The sequence below is a fragment of the Euleptes europaea genome, chromosome 15 (assembly GCF_029931775.1).
Source record: "Euleptes europaea isolate rEulEur1 chromosome 15, rEulEur1.hap1, whole genome shotgun sequence".
NCBI classification, from domain to species: Eukaryota; Metazoa; Chordata; class Lepidosauria; order Squamata; family Sphaerodactylidae; genus Euleptes; species Euleptes europaea.
In genome coordinates this window covers 55,071,804-55,087,601 of record NC_079326.1, presented here as the reverse complement: position 1 = coordinate 55,087,601, position 15,798 = coordinate 55,071,804, and the positions used below count along the sequence as shown (strand labels likewise).

The 15,798-nt window shown below is 46.5% G+C and overlaps 1 protein-coding gene across 1 annotated transcript in view; it reads right to left on the bottom strand.

The window, feature by feature from the left end:
- The window catches only part of MYO1B (myosin IB), a 101,532-nt gene that overhangs the window by 41,627 nt on the left and 44,107 nt on the right, over positions 1–15,798 (bottom strand). Inside the window, exons 6-10 of the mRNA XM_056861080.1 lie at positions 14,480–14,543; positions 3,862–3,960; positions 2,926–3,029; positions 1,462–1,609; positions 310–428 (exon numbers count right to left, since the gene is read on the bottom strand). Coding sequence (XP_056717058.1) covers positions 310–428; positions 1,462–1,609; positions 2,926–3,029; positions 3,862–3,960; positions 14,480–14,543 — 534 coding nt within the window. The remainder of the gene's footprint in view (positions 1–309; positions 429–1,461; positions 1,610–2,925; positions 3,030–3,861; positions 3,961–14,479; positions 14,544–15,798) is intronic.

The following is a 15,798-nucleotide window of genomic DNA, read 5'->3' as shown; positions in this document are numbered from 1 at the left end:
TCACCCAGCAAGCTTCATATGAAAAAGCGGGGAAACAAACCCGGTTCCCCAGAGTAGAGTCCGCCGCTCCTAACCACTACACCACGCTGTAGATTCAGGAGTCCCACCTTGGGCTTGGTTCTGAAAAGCTCCCCTAGGAACCACCCAAGACAGAGAACCGTTTGTATTTCCACAATGGTGTCATGGGGGGACATTTCTCCCCCTCAAAGAGTACCAATTAAAGGCTTTACCTCAGACCACACGCAAGCTGCTACAACGAAGAGAAAATTCTTCCTACGTGTCTTAACATACATAAACACCTGCAGATACCTGAGCCACATTTAGGGTTGTGGAGACCTTCTCCTGCTTGGCTTCAACGGTTCGGAAGCTGAAGGCCCTTTCCAGCACCGACTGATCGATGCCCGTCAGCTCACATATTTCTTTGAGTTCTGAGGAAGCAAAGGACCTCCACTTATCTCATTTTGGTCTTTTTTTAAAAACAAACAAACACCAATTACATGCATTAACAACGCTAAAATAAGTTATGTGCTTATAGTCATAAACTCAAAGACCTAGTGACTCAGAGGGAAGTATCTTTGAGACAAGAGAATCAGAGCTGGAATGCATGTTACAGCCAGGGTGAGGAAGCTACCAAGAATAACACGCCATGGAAATCGCCGAGTCTGAACCCGTTGGAAGATTTATCGCGTGGCGCTGCTTTGAGTCTCCGTGCCATCTCTGGTGATGGCCAGCAACATGGGGGCAGTGTTGAGGAAGCAACACAGTGTCACAGAAGAGAATCATAGAGTTGGAAGGTACCACCAGGGTCATCTAGTCCAACCCCCTGAACAATGCAGGAAGTTCACAACTACCTCCCCCCCCACACCCCCAGTGACCACTACTCCATGCCCAGAAGATGGGGGTGGGGGTGGAACCTCCAGGATCCCTGGCCAATCTGGCCTGGAGGAAAATTGCTTCCTGACCCCAGAGTGACAATCAGCATTACCCTGGGCATGTAAGAGTTCAGAGAGAACTATGATTAGCCCAAGGTCACCCAGCAGGCTTCATGTGGAGGAGTGGGGAATCAAACCCGGTTCTCCAGATTAGAGTCCACCACTCTTAACCACTTTACCACGCTGGCTCCCAATTCTCACATGTGTCGCCCAACATGCATAGCCATTTTAGTTTGACTCTGCTCTTTGGATTCAGCCTAGACAAAAGACCAACTCCAAGCCTTGTGCACATTTCTTAGAACCATAGAATCATAGAGTAGGAAGGGACCAACAGGGTCATCTAGTCCAACCCCCTGCACAATGCAGGAAATTCCAAACTATCTCCCCCCACACCCCCAGTGACCCCTCCTCCATGCCCAGAAGATTCTTATTCACCTCCTTATTCAACAAGTGTTTCCAGAGCCAAAATAAATCTAAAATCAAAGTGAAGATAAATCTTAGTAGACTCAAGGCTATAAACATGAATTACCATTTTTATCTTTGATTTTACTTTCGTCCAAGCCATTCACCCGGGATTCAGGCTTGAACTCGATATTCCCCAATTTTAAAACGGCGGCAACCATTTCGAAAACCGACTGCGTTTCGTGGTCCATAAATCCCACAATCTGCATGGCATTCTGGAAAAGGGAAATTGAGATGCATTACACTTAAAAAAACAAAAACGTTTCCCCCTTCCTGCAAGGAGCTCGTCAGAGAGAAGGGTGGCATTCTCGGCCACATCCGATCCCCCAGTCACCCCACGAGAGAGAGGAGGAGAGGCTGGCTGAAAAGTCAATCGAAGAGCTTCCTGGCTGGGTTGGGATGAAGCCCAGTCCTTCTCAGCCCAAGCTTGACACTCTAACCACTCAGCAACACTGTCTCCCACCAAGCACAGCACAGCGGGATTAGCCCACAGCAAACCGTAGCAGCAGAGTAAAACATTTCTTTATCGACATTATAAAAGGAAGCATGCCTACGTTTGCTCATACTGTCAGCAATTAAGTCTACCTGTGGCAGTGAATTATCTTCAAATCTTATGATTCAAGAGCTGGAATCTGATAAAGACAAGTACTAACAAAACTAGAAAAAGAGTTGGTTTTTAATATGCCAATTTTCTCTACCTTTTAAGGAGAATCAAACTGGATTACAATCCCTTCCTCTCCCCACAACAGACACCCTGTGAGGTAGGTGGGTCTGAGAGAGTTCGGAGAGGACTGTGACTGGCCCAAGGTCACCCAGCTGTTTAGATCCGGCCATTTTCCTGATCTAAACAGCCTGCCCATCCTCACTTCTGCCAGAAAATAAGCAGCTACACAGGAATCTTTGATTCCCCTGCACCAATATCTGATAAAATTAGCAATCCCTCTGCAGATGCTTTTAAGTGGAAAGTCAAATTGTCAGGAGACTCAGGCACAGACAGGGTGGCCGACTTCAGCTTGGCAAATTCCTGGTGGTTTGGGGGCTGCACCTTCGGGGAGGGGAAGGAACTCAGCGGGGATGGGATTCCATCTGGTCCACCCTCTGAAGCTGCCGTTTCCTCCAGGGGAACCGATTTCTATGGTCTAAAATATCAACTGTAATTCCGGGAGAACTCCAGGCCCCACCTGGAGGTTGGCAACCCTAGTCATAAAGCCCACTACCTGAAGCTACCATTTCCTCCAGGGGAACTGACCTCTATGGTCTAAAAGATCGACTGTAATTCCAGGATAACTCCAGGTCTCACTGGAAGGTCGGCAACCCTATAGATCTCCTGCATCTGACCTCGTGCATAGACATTATTTTCAAACCTTATGTTTTAAGGAGACTGAATCACGTGGCTTGAAATGTGAGACTCTCGATCAACTAGCTAGAAACCTCAGACATTTAAGAATGCTGTCCCAGGGCAAGCTGCCAGCATTAACACTTCGAGCTTAAGCTGAACCGGTTCCGAACCCAAAGTGACGCCAGTCCTTACCCTAACAGTTCTGAAGTTGGCCGCATCGTCCACGCCGTTCACTTTCGCGGAGTCCAGGCTCAGGTAGTTGTATCGACTGAAATCTCGCTCCAGCTTCAGTTTCTCTGACGAAAGGAAATGAAGTATTTTGAACGCCAAGAGTCCCCTTAGCGGTCTTTGCTCGGCAATAAGCAGGATGCTCACGTACAATGTGCAAAGCAAACACGTTTTATATAAAACCCGCTGAAATACATGTGGCAAGTCTTGGCCAATTGTAGACCTGTGCCAACCTTTACATTGTGGGAAAGGGTACTGAATGCATAGTGACAGAGCAACACCAGAATCCTTGGATGAGACATATGTCCTTCATCCTTTTCAGTGTGCCTTCAGGGCAGGGTTTGGGATTGAGATGGTTTTAGTGGCACTTGTAGATGAACTCTGTCTCCAGATCGCTAAAGAGAATGTATCTCTGTTTGTTGTTAGAATTGTCAGTAGCCTTTGATACGGTGGATAACCCAATACTGGAAAGTGAAGTGCCTGGAAAATGAAGTGAGTCTGGGTTACGGATACCGGGGACTGCCAAAAAAAAAAACAAATCAGTGGGTTACAGATCAAATCAAGCCTGAACTGACCCTAGAAGCTAAAATGACTAAACTGAGGCTATTGTATTTTGGTCATGTCATGAGACGACAAGAGTCACTGGGAAAGACAGTCATGCTAGGAAAACTTGAGGGCAGCAGAAAAAGAGGAAGACCCAACAAGAGATGGATGGACTCTATAAAGGAAGCCACAGCCCTCAGTTTGCAAGACCTGAGCAAGGCTGTTAAAAATAAGACATTTTGGAGGGCATCGATTCATAGGGTCGTCATGAGTCGGAAGCGACTTGACGGCACTTAACACACACACACACGATTCTATTTGATAGAATTTTTCTAAAAGGCAGCGCTGTATACTTACGAAGCATCTCTTCAGATCCGCCAGACAAAATCTGATAGAAAATGTGAAAGTTTCTTTCACCTCTCGGTTGCTTAACGACCCGGGATTTCTCCAACAGATCTAAACGTAAAACAGTGCAGTGATTAGTTTTCCACCGCTCAAGCGTGTCTCTTCTTCGTCACTAGTACGTATGTATCGGGACCATCAGGGAGAGAAGCAATGTTTGGGAAACAGAGGTAGAATCATCCAAGCCCTCTGCCTGCTCCCAATTTCCTAACCACAGTCAGATGACCACAGTATGCGCACACACATCTGTCCATAGAGGTACACACATCTGCAAAAGCCTCCCTTTAACCGTAACTCGCCAGTGGGGCCTTTTTAATTGAACGCCGTCTCCCGTTACGCAGAAGAACAGAGCTTCCATTCACCGCGCCTTTTGTCAAAAGGCCCTGTGTACACTGTGCTAATTGCAGGAGGCGACATGGAGACCCAAAGCTGCTGGTAACTTTCTGAAATATTAATAAGCCGTATTGTGCTGCGTCTTGTTCTGGAAGCTGACAGAGCGTTAAACAAAGTAGGAGAATTACAGGGATAACTTGTCTCCGTCACGCACTGAGGCCCGTAGAGGGGAAGGCCAGGTCTACTAGTAAATGTGCACTTAAGGAACGTGGTACAAGTCCGAAAGTGGAGGCGGTGGTTGCCCTGACTTAAATGATGCTGTGAATGTGAAGCCAACCTTTTCCCATTATTAATTCCAGCTATTTATACGTTGAAAGGGGTTTCCGTAATAATCTAACATAAATCTTTACTTTTCCGTAATAATCTAACATAAATCTTTACTTTGATGCATGATCCAGACAACGTGTTCTTTGACAGATTTAATTTGCGCAGTGGGAAGAAGAAGAAGAAGAAGAAGAAGAAGAAGAAGGAAGAGGAGGAGGAGGAGGAGGAGGAGGAGAAGGAGAAGGAGAAGGAGAAGGAGAAGGAGAAGGAGAAGGAGGAGGAAGAGGAGAAGGAGGAGGAGGAGAAGAAGAGTTGGTTTTTACACGCCGACTTTCTCTACCACTTAAGGGAGAAATCAAACCGGCTTACAATCACCTTCCTTTCCCCTCCCCACAACAGACACCCTGTGAGGTAGGTGGGGCTGAGAGAGCTCTAAGAGAGCTGTGACTAGCCCAAGGCCACCCAGCTGGCTTCATTGTGTAGGAGAGAGAGAGGAAACAAACCCAGTTCACCAGATTAGCCTCTGCCGCTCATGTGGAGGAGTGGGGAATTGAACCCAGATCAGAGTCCACCAGGTCATGTGGAGGAGTGGGGAATCGAACCCAGATCAGAATCTCCAGATCAGAGTCCACCGCTCCAAACCACCACTCTTAACCACTACACCACGCTGACTCTCAAACCAAAGTATGGTTTGAACATGTTTCAGTAATTATTTTTCTGTGCCGTGGCAGGGATATACATATGGGGTTGATCACTGCTGAATTGTCTGGCTGCACCACGTTTAGATCAGGGGTCCCCAACCTTTTTGAGCCTGTGGGCATTTTTTGGAATTCGGACATAGTACGGTGGGCACATCCACAAAATAACTGGCACAAAATGGTTGCTGCAGGAGGCGGAGCCAGCTAAAAAATGGCTGCCGCAGCTTACGTTCGGTCATACAGTGAAGATCCTTGTGCTGTGGGGGCAGCTGCTGCCAAAGCAACGTTTTTACAAATCTGCACAGTCAATCCGATCTCCAATGGCAAAAGGCTCACTTGTAGGGTCACCAAATTCCAGGTGGTGGCTGAAGATCTCCTGGGATTAAAACTCCAGGTGATAGAGATCAGTTCACCTGGAGAAAATGGCTGCTTTGGAAGATGGACTCTATGGCATTCTACCCCATTGAAACCCCCTCCCCAAACCGCGCCCTCCTCAGGTTTCACTCCAAAAATCTCCAAATATTCTGCATTGCTTTAAAAAGGGTAAGGGCCAAGCAAACTCCACCACCACTGAGTCTGTACCACCACCCCTGCGATGATGGTTAACACTAACTACTCAAGAGGGCTGCATGTGTCAGGCACTAAGGAACCTAACTGTACAGTGGTCAGAGACCACTCAACACATAGTTAAATTGTGGAACTCCCTGCCCCAGGATGTGGTGATGGCTGCCAACTTGGAAGGCTTGAAGAGGGGAGTGGACATGTTCATGGAGGAGAGGGGTATTCATGGCTACTAGTCAAAATGGCTACTAGCCATGATGCATACCTATTCTCTCCAGGATCAGAGGAGCATGCCTATTATCTTGTGTGCTGTGGAACGCAGGCAAGACAATGCTGCTGCAGTCGTCTTGCTTGTGGGCTTCCTAGAGGCACCTGGTTGGCCTCTGTGTGAACAGACTGCTGGACTTGATGGGTCTTGGTCTGATCCAGCAGGGCTTCTCTTATGTTCTTATGTTCTTACCAAAAAGATGTTTGTCTCTCAGATGCTACTGGACTCAAATCTAACTGTTCCACTGCAGACCAACATGGCTACTTTCTGAAACTGTGGACACGTCTAGGAGTATGGGTCACGTCTAGGCGTATGGGTCACTAGGGGTGCGGGGGGGGGGGAAGGTAGTTTGGAATTTCCTGCATTGTGCAGGGGGTTGGACTAGATAAGCCTGGTGGACTAGATAACCCAACTCTATGATTCTCTCTTTCTCCTACAAGCCAAGATCCCTTCACAGTTTCCATGTACCATCATTTCCTCCCCTGCATTGGAGGGCTTTCTTCCACTAACTACAGAAATGGCAAGAGAAAGAAAGAAAGAAAAAAAAACAAGAGAAAAAAACACACCTCGCTCCATATTTATGTCAAGTCTGTGACATTCAAAGGGGACCGTACCCAGAATGCTGCCAACACCCCATATGGGCCCTGCTGATAATTTCCCTTGCCAGCAAAAACATTATTGATGTGATCTTTGGATTCACTGAAAGCCATAATGTATGATAATGAATCCTGTGATTTACGCACCCTATAAAGCCAAGTAATTGAGTCCTGCTTGCAATATATGCTTATGTTGGTCGTGCAGATGAAGAGCAGAAAAGCGGAAGGAGCTGAACAAAGCTTGGAAAACGCAGCAGTTTGAAAGACAAAGCAAAAAAAAAGCATTTTGAACAAGCAACTGCAGGCAGAATGGAAGGTGCTTTACCCCAGCGATTACTGAATTAGAAGAAGACGACGAGTTGGTTTTTATATGCCGACTTTCTCTAAGGAAGAATCAAAAGGGTTTACAATCACCTTCCCTTCCCCTCCCCACAACAGACACCCTGCGAGGTAGGTGGGGCTGAGAGAGCTCTAAGAGGGCTGCAGCTAGCCCAAGTTGACCCAGCTGGCTTCATGTGGAGGAGTGGGGAATCAAACCCGGTTCTCCAGATCAGAGTCCTTAACCATCTCCCATTGTTACAAGAGGCAGCGAACAGTGGCTGGAGAGTGTGAGCATGGCGTAGGCGCCAGAGAACTATGTGTCTTCCTAAAGGCACTTGTCGGGCACCAGGAAAGGTGTCAGCTGGCACCCAGGCACCCACGGGCATCACGTTTGGGGACGCCTGGCCCACCCAATCCCACATGTCATTTTTAAACAAAAGTATGTGGGCAATCCCCTAGGTGTCCTCCTTTACACACACACCTCCGGGACCACCACAGACTCAATGTCGCCATAGAGGCGCACTTGACATAAGCAAATTGTGTTGTGATTTACTCAGCAGGTTTGCTTTTGCCGGCATGGTATAGTGGTTAAGAGCAGTGGTTTGGAGCGGTGGACTCTGATCGGGAGGAAAGGGTTCGATTCCCCATTCCTCCAGATGAGCGGTGGATGCTAATCTGGTGAACCAGGTTGGTTTCCCCTCTCCTACATACGAAGCCAACTGGACTCTGATCTGAAGAACCGGGTTTGATTCCCCACTCCTCCACATGACCGGCGGAGGCTAATCTGGTGAACTGGATTTGTTTCCCCACTCCTACACATGAAGCCAGCTGGGTGACATTGGGCTAGTCACAGTTCTCTTAGAGCTCTCTCAGCCCCACCTACCTCACAGGGTGTCTGTTGTGGGGAGGGGAAGGGAAGGTGATTGTAAGCCGGTTTGATTCTCCCTTAAGTGGTAGAGAAAGTCGGCATATAAAAACCAACTCCTCCTCCTCCTCCTCTTCTTCTTCGCCTCGCTACACGCTGTTCATTCATTCGCCTCCTCTCTGCCTTGCAAAATTATCGCATGGGAAAGGAATTCCACAGTATGTATCTGGTTTTGTCGAACGCTTACGGGAGACCGACACAAACGCATTTCTGTGCTTGCAGTAAAAATGAACTGGCAAAATACTGGACGCCGGCCCGGCTGTAATTACTCACACGCCTCCGGGGGCTTTAATACAGTTTCCTGAGCATGTTCATTTAGTTCTGTTAGATGTGCCCAGCCCTCTCCCGGCTTTGCTACAGAGCAGATTTCTTTAAAAAAGGGAAGTGAAAATAATTAGCAATTTCCCAATGCAAACATTCCCGGTTCAGCCCTTACGGAAATGTTCCAGAAAGCAGTGACAGGTAGGAAACCAGATATTTACGATAACGAGAAGCGACCATTCCCCATTCCCAATCTTGGGTCAACCGAGGCTCGGCTAACAAAAAACAGAGAGGACAATTCTCCTTCCTTACTGCAGCTCTTTCTGCTGTGTGGGGTTTTCTTCGGGAGAACTGCAGAGGGGCTTTTGGGGTGGGGGGGCTAGTCACACGGAGCTTCTGTGGGAAGGCAAGCTAGATCCACGCTGGCAAGTTCCTTGAGGTTGCCTTGTGCAAGGTCCAACCCATTGAACATGGGAATGTAAGAAAGGCCCTGCTGGATCAGACCGAGGCCCATCAAGTCCAGCAGTCTGTTCACACAGTGGCCAACCAGGTGCCTTTAGGAAGCCACAAACAAGACGAGTGCAGCAGCACCATCCTGCCTGTGTTCCACCGCACCCAAAATAATAGGCATGCTCCTCTGATACTAGAGAGAATAGGTATGCATCATGACTAGTATCCATTTTCACTAGTAGCCATGGATAGCCCCATCCTACATAAGAACATAAGGAAAGGCCCTGCTGGATCAGACCAAGGCCCATCAAGTCCAGCAGTCTGTTCACACAGTGGCCAACCAGGTGCCTCTAGGAAGCCAACAAACAAGATGACTTCGTCAGCATTGCCCTGCCTGTGTTCCACAGCACCTGATATAATACATATAAGAACATAAGACAAGCCCTGCTGGATCAGACCAAGGCCCATCGAGTGCAGCAGTCTGTTCACCCAGTGGCAGGTTAATTCATGCCATCGTATTCCCTGTAACTATGTATGGCCGTGATAGCTGGACAATTAAGAAAGCTGACAGGAAGAAAGTGGATTCCATTGAAACATGATGTTGGAAGAGAATGTTACGGGTACCATGGACCGCCCAAAAAAAAATAATCCGTGAGTTCCAGATCAAAGCGAGCCTCACCTGTCCCTAGAAGCAAAAATGACTAAACTGAGGATATCGTACATTGGTTACATTATGAGAAGACAAGAGTCACTGGAAAAGACAGTCATACTAGGAAAAGTTGAGGGCAGCAGGAAAAGAGGAAGACCCAACAAGAGATAGATTGACTCTATAAAGGAAGCCACAGCCCTCAGTTTGCAAGATCTGAGCAAGGCTGTCAAAGACAGGACGTTTTGGAGGACTTTCATTCATACGGTCGCCATGAGTTGGAAGCAACTTGATGGCACTCAACACACACACACATGATGGCCCAATAAGGTAATTAAAACACTCATTTATGACTCCCGCTGGAGTGCTAGTAGCCCGCATATGCGCCAGCGTGTTCTCCTTATGACTTTGGCCAGACAAGACAGATGACTCAGCCACCCCAGGGTTACTTGGAGTGGCTAAGGGCATACCTGTGCCATGGGTTGCCGAGGGCACAGAGAGCAGACAGCAGCTGTACATAAATGCCAACTCAATATGCATCTGCCCACAAATAGACAGAAGTTACATTAAGCCGTCTGCATCGAACAAAATCCATTTCCTGCCATTCTGATCATAGAAGTTTCTAACTTTCCACTCCTTCAGTTGCCTTACAAATTGAATTCACATTTGGGAAAAGAATGGAAATACAGGCATAACTCGGCGATACTGTGGGTTCGGTTCCAGACCACTGCAACAAAGTGAGTCACACATATTTTTGGGTTTCCCAGTGCATATAAAAGTTAGGTTTACACTATACTGCAGTCTATTAAGTGTGCAAAAGCATTGTGTCTAAAACAACCCACGTGCACACCTTAATTAAAGAATACTTTTTTGCTAAAAATGCAGCGCAGAGACAGGAAGCGAGCACATGCTGTTGGAAAAGAAGAAGAAGAAGAAGATGATGATGATGATGGTGATGGTGATGATGATGATGATGATTTGGTTTTTATATGCCGGCTTTCTCTACCACTTAAGGGAGATATACACCAGCTTACAATCACCTTTCCTTCCCCTCCCTACAACAGACCCTGTGAGGTAGGAGCAGCTGAGAGAGTGTGACCAGCCCAAGGTCACCCAGCTGGCTTTGTGTGTAGGAGTGGGGAATCAAACCCGGTTCTCCAGATTAGCGTCCACTGCTCCAAACCACCGCTCTTAACCACCACACCACTACACCACACCAACGAAGAGTTGCCACGGAACTTCAACGTGTAAAAAACGCAATATCTGCGAGGGGCAATAAAGCAAAGTGCGGTAAGACGAGGTGTGCCTGTATACATCTCCGCCCAAACTAGATAGTCCGAAGTTACATTAAGACGGCTGTATCGCACACAAATGCATTTCCTGCCGTTTTGATGGTAGAAGGTTCTGACTTTCCATTCCTTCAGTTGCCTTACAAATTGAATTCACATTCGGGGAAAAGAATGGAAACACATCAGAAGGAAGAAATAAATGTCACCAGTTTAATATACTCCGAACGCTCCAGGAACAGATATTTTTAGCCGTTTCCCCTTTTTCCAGTCTCCAGCAGATACTATCATCCTGGCCCCTTCTTTTTTGTGGCAAGCAGCTAAGTTAAAAGTTAAATATAAACACCCAGCTCGACAAACCACACATTTCCTTCCAAGACTAGTGTGTCATCCCAAAGGGCTAGAGAAAAGGAGGGGGGGGGACTTCACACGGAGGAATTCTGCCCGCACGAGGATTAGTGTCTCACTTTAACTGCTTCTGCAGAGCGGTAGCAAATTCAGAATCCCACGGGAGCCAAAAACAGAGTATTATTAGTAGCTTCAGAAAGACGGGAAGGGAAGCGTTTTAACCCCTCCTCATAGGGCAGTTGCTCTAGCCCCCCTGAACATTTTGGTTGCTCTTTTCCGCACCTTCTCAAGCTCTGCAATATCCTTTTTTCGGTGTGGTGACCAGAACATTACACAGTATTCCAAGTATGGTCTCACCGTAGATTTGTACAAGGGCAGGATGATAGCAGCAAGTTTTATTCTCTATTCCTTGTCTAATTATGGACAGCATGGAATTTGCCTTTTTCACAGCAGCCGTGCACCGGGCTGTCCGCCGGGTCTCTTTTTCAGGCATAACATCTGCGAACAGCTTCAGATTCCCATATGTCCAGACCCAACTGAGTGAGAAAACTGACATCCAGCATGCCATAGGGAGTAGGATGAGGGAGACGTGGTTCTGAATGCGTGTTTGACCTCTGCAACTCATCAGATGTTTTGGACTACTCTCTCTCAACCCTCGCTTCCCTCAGACTTTTTGCAAAGGTTCAGTGGGGAAGGGAGACAATTGTTCTGTTGCTCCAGAAGGTCAGACCAGAAACAACGGGTTGAAATTAAATCGAAAGAGTCTCCCTCTAGACATTAGGAAGAATTTAACAGTTAGCACGGTTCCTCAGTGGAACAGGCTTCCTCGGGAGGTGGTGAGCTCTCCTTCCCTGGAGGTTTTTCAGAAGAGGTTAGATGGCCATCTGTCAGCAATGCTGGTTCTGTAACCTTAGGCAGATCGAGAGAGGGAGGGCACCTTGGCCATCTTCTGGGTATGCAGTAGGGGGTCACTGGGGGTGTGGGGGGGAGGTAGTTGTGAATGGTCTGCATTGTGCAGGGGGTTGGACTAGATGACCCTGGTAGTCCCTTCCAACTCTGTGATTCTGCCCTGATCTCCTTGGGGGGAGGGCTAGTTAACCCAGGGTTTGTCAAATCCCAGGTGCCGGGCCACCATGGCACCTACAAATTTCTTTTTTTTAAAGTGACTTTTATTTAGGAAATGTTTCAACAGGTCAAACGTTAAGAAAAATTAAGTCGGTACAAACCAGTCCTGGAAAATATGGGTGTATGCATTTTATACATATTACAGAAAAAGAACAAAAACATGTTTTTGCAGAGATATTGCCCCACCCCTTATCCAGAGACTCTACTGAGCATCAAGGGTGTCCCTTGGTGACAATACCATATCAGGAGAAGTTACCTGCATATCGATTTGAGAAATTTATATCCCATCTCAGAAAAGCCCTTTTGGTTTCCAGAAAATAAAATAGTAATAGGGCACCTACAAATTTCTTGTGGACCCTAATCTTTTCAGCAATTATTTTTATTGTAAGGTTTTTATTGTGGCAACAGCTACAGTCACCCCCTTATTTATTTACAGACTACAACCCTTTTCTCATATCACAGCTTGTACAATATTACAAAACAACTGTGAAGAGCTTAAAAGCAGATTTTGTGCTAGCAATAATGAGAAAATAATGGTCATTAAAATACAAAACCCCAAAGGCTCAAAAAAGAGTCTGGGGTCCACATTTTGTGGCTGGCTCCTAGGACCAAAGAACATTTTTCAAGGCCTGTGGTAACAGTCTAAGTCAGGCTGTGTGCGCCCTCTCACCTGCCGACACCTTTCCTGGTGCCCGCCAAGTAGGGTTGCTAGCTCCAGGTTGGGAAATATCTGGAGATTTTGGGGGGCGGAGCCTGAGGAGGGCAGGGTTTGGGGATGGGAGGGGCTTCAATACCATAGAGTCCAATTGCCAACGCGGCCATTTTCTCCAGGTGAACCGATCTCTATGGGATGGAGTTCAGTTGTAAGAGCAGGCGATCAAGTCAAGTTTATTGATACGGTCTATTTGACCAGCCAGAAGTTAGTATATCAGATTGCCTAACTTGATAAAACTGTAAAAACTATTTACAAATGGCAAAAAATGATAAACAAAATCCGGTATTAATAAGATATAAAACATTAATGCATAACACAAAAGTGGCTTGCCAACTTAAAATTACTAAAAGTATAAAAGTATAAAAGAATTTCACAGGTTTTTTTCCACCCTATTTTCACATATTTTAATTGCGATGGTGCAGAATTTGGCAGTGGGGAGTGAAAGATGAGGAATCTCCCCCATCAGACGCTTTTTAGACAGGAACTCAGCCAACTTGTCTGAGAATCCACTGATCAGGGGAGCAATAAGTCTGATATGAGCCCCATGATAAAATGAACAGCTGAACAATACATGTTCGATAGTTTCTATGTCACCTGTCCTACAAGGGCACAGCCTTTCAGAGCAGAAGATCTCCAGCCACCACCTGGAGGTTATTATAATAAATGGCAGCACGTGGCTTCAAAGATAATATAATGAGAATATACCAACTGGAAAAGAAAACAATATTTATAGAATATAATGATTCTATTTTTTGGAAAATCCAAAACACAACATATATTCGTAAACACTGTGTTGAAAGCCACACAGAAACCTCACTGGGTCTGAAATAACAAAAAAAATGTATATATACAGATTGCTTTTAACAATCTGTGTGGCTTTCAACACAGTGTTTATGAATATATGTTGTGTTTTGGATTTTCCAAAAAATAGAATTATTATATTCTATAATATTGTTTTCTTTTCCAGTTGGTATATTTCACATTATATTATCTTTGAAGCCATGTGCTGCCATTTATTATACTTTCTACTACTTCCAGCATAGGTATTTTCTTCTTTCAACCACCTGGAGGTTGGCAACCCCACTGCCAAGGTTTTTTTTTTGGGAGGGGGGTAAGTAGCCAGGGCCAGCTGGGGCTTTTGTGTAGCGAGGCTTCGGACTGGACACTAAAGATCTGACCGGATGTACAGCTTTTTAAAATCTACTGCCACCATGGCTCGAGGACGTGTGGCTGAAGGTAAGCCATGGCGACAATTTTGTGGTTGGCTCCGCCTCCTGCAGCAGCCATTTTTTGACGGCACCCACCTTACTCTGCCAGGATTGCAAAGGTGCCCGCAGGCTCAAAAAAGTCGGGCACTCCCGGTCTAAATAAATAAAAGCTGCAGGACGGGTGGAGAGATTTGGAGCAGGCAAATGATTTGCAAGGCATCTCTCTTCCATCTATCCATCCATTTGTTAACCCCAGGTTTTTAAAATCTTGAAGCCGCTCACTTGTGCAAGGGGAAGAAAAGCCCTCCGGAAAAACAATTACAGGTCACCCGACCCTGGGTCATTTCAACGACACATCATTTCGCGAATTTTCCATCCTTTTTTTTGCACACAACCGGACTGAAGAATCATCGCCGCCAACCTCCAAAATAAATTACCCTTCCCTTTCAGAGGTGTAACTTAAGCCATAAAACGTCTCCCGCGTCCAAAAATCAATGCCAGAACTCACAGTTGCTTATGACTCCACCGAGAGGGTCGCCTTTGAAATCGAACTCAATGTCCATGTACTTTCCCTGTGAAGAGAACGTGAAGAACTTCAGAAACGGGCAGAAAAAGCGAAGCAGGTATCTCAAAAGGGGCTCTTTGGATTTCGAGCTGTATTGGTACGCATACCCTGATAAACATTTCTAAAGTGGTGGAGGTTCCACCACTTCTGCAAGTTGAATAGGTTAATAGGTGGAACTCCCTGCCCCAGGATGTGGTGATGACTGCCAACTTGGAAGGCTTTAAGAGGGGAGTGGAGGGCTATCCATGGCTACTAGTCAAAATGGATGGTAGTCATGATGCATACCCGTTCTCTACAGTATCAGAGGACCATGCCTATTCTATGAGGTGCTCTTAACCCCTAAACCACGTTGGCTATCAAACTGATGCTATCATATTGAACAGCTGAATGAGAGACGCCGCGTACAAACTCAAGACAGGAAGACAGCATCCCGAAAGAAAGAGACGTGCTATTTCTGCCGCTTGGTTTTAGGCAGCCGACCAAGCCGAGGATAGCATTAAAAAAAAAACTTATATAATTGCAGGTTTCTGTCACCAGACAGCATCAGATGTAGCCTTCGGGCCCCTATTTTAGCACCTGAGTCCAATACCGTGTCTTGCTAACAAAGCAAAATAAAACCCTTGCCTACGCAGTTTGATTCTTCGATCAGGGTAGCCAGTAGCACCTAAAAGCACCTATGTTTCACCTCATATGGCTGTTTGCATTTCAACAGGAGGACAAACAAACCTGTAACGCTTTTGGTCCAGGCTTGTTTTCCGAAAACATAACATAAAAGTACAAGTTTTATGGGGTGGAGGTGGGACATGGACTGTCATATAGACCAAACAACAGCTTCTTTCCACCCGGCTAAGCTACTGAAAAATATATCCGTGTGCCCGAATGACTGTTTTTCACCAGTGGTGTAGTGGTTAAGAGCGGTGGTTTGGAGCGGTGGACTCTGATCTGGAGAACCGGGTTTGACTCCCCACTCCTACACACAAAGTCAGCTGAGTGAACTTGGGCTAGTCACAGTTCTCTGCAAAGTCACATGAACACACAAAGCTGCCTTCTCCTGAATCAGACCCTCGGTCCATCAAAGTCAGTATTGTCTGCTCAGACCGGAAGCTGCTCTCCAGGGTCTCAGGCAGAGGTCTTTCCCATCACCTACTTGCCTAGTCCCTTTAACTGGAGATGCCGGGGATTGAACCTGGGACCTTCTGCATGCCAAGCAGAGGCTCTGCCACAGCCCCTCTCCAAAGCTCTCCAGGGGCAGAGGTCTTTCA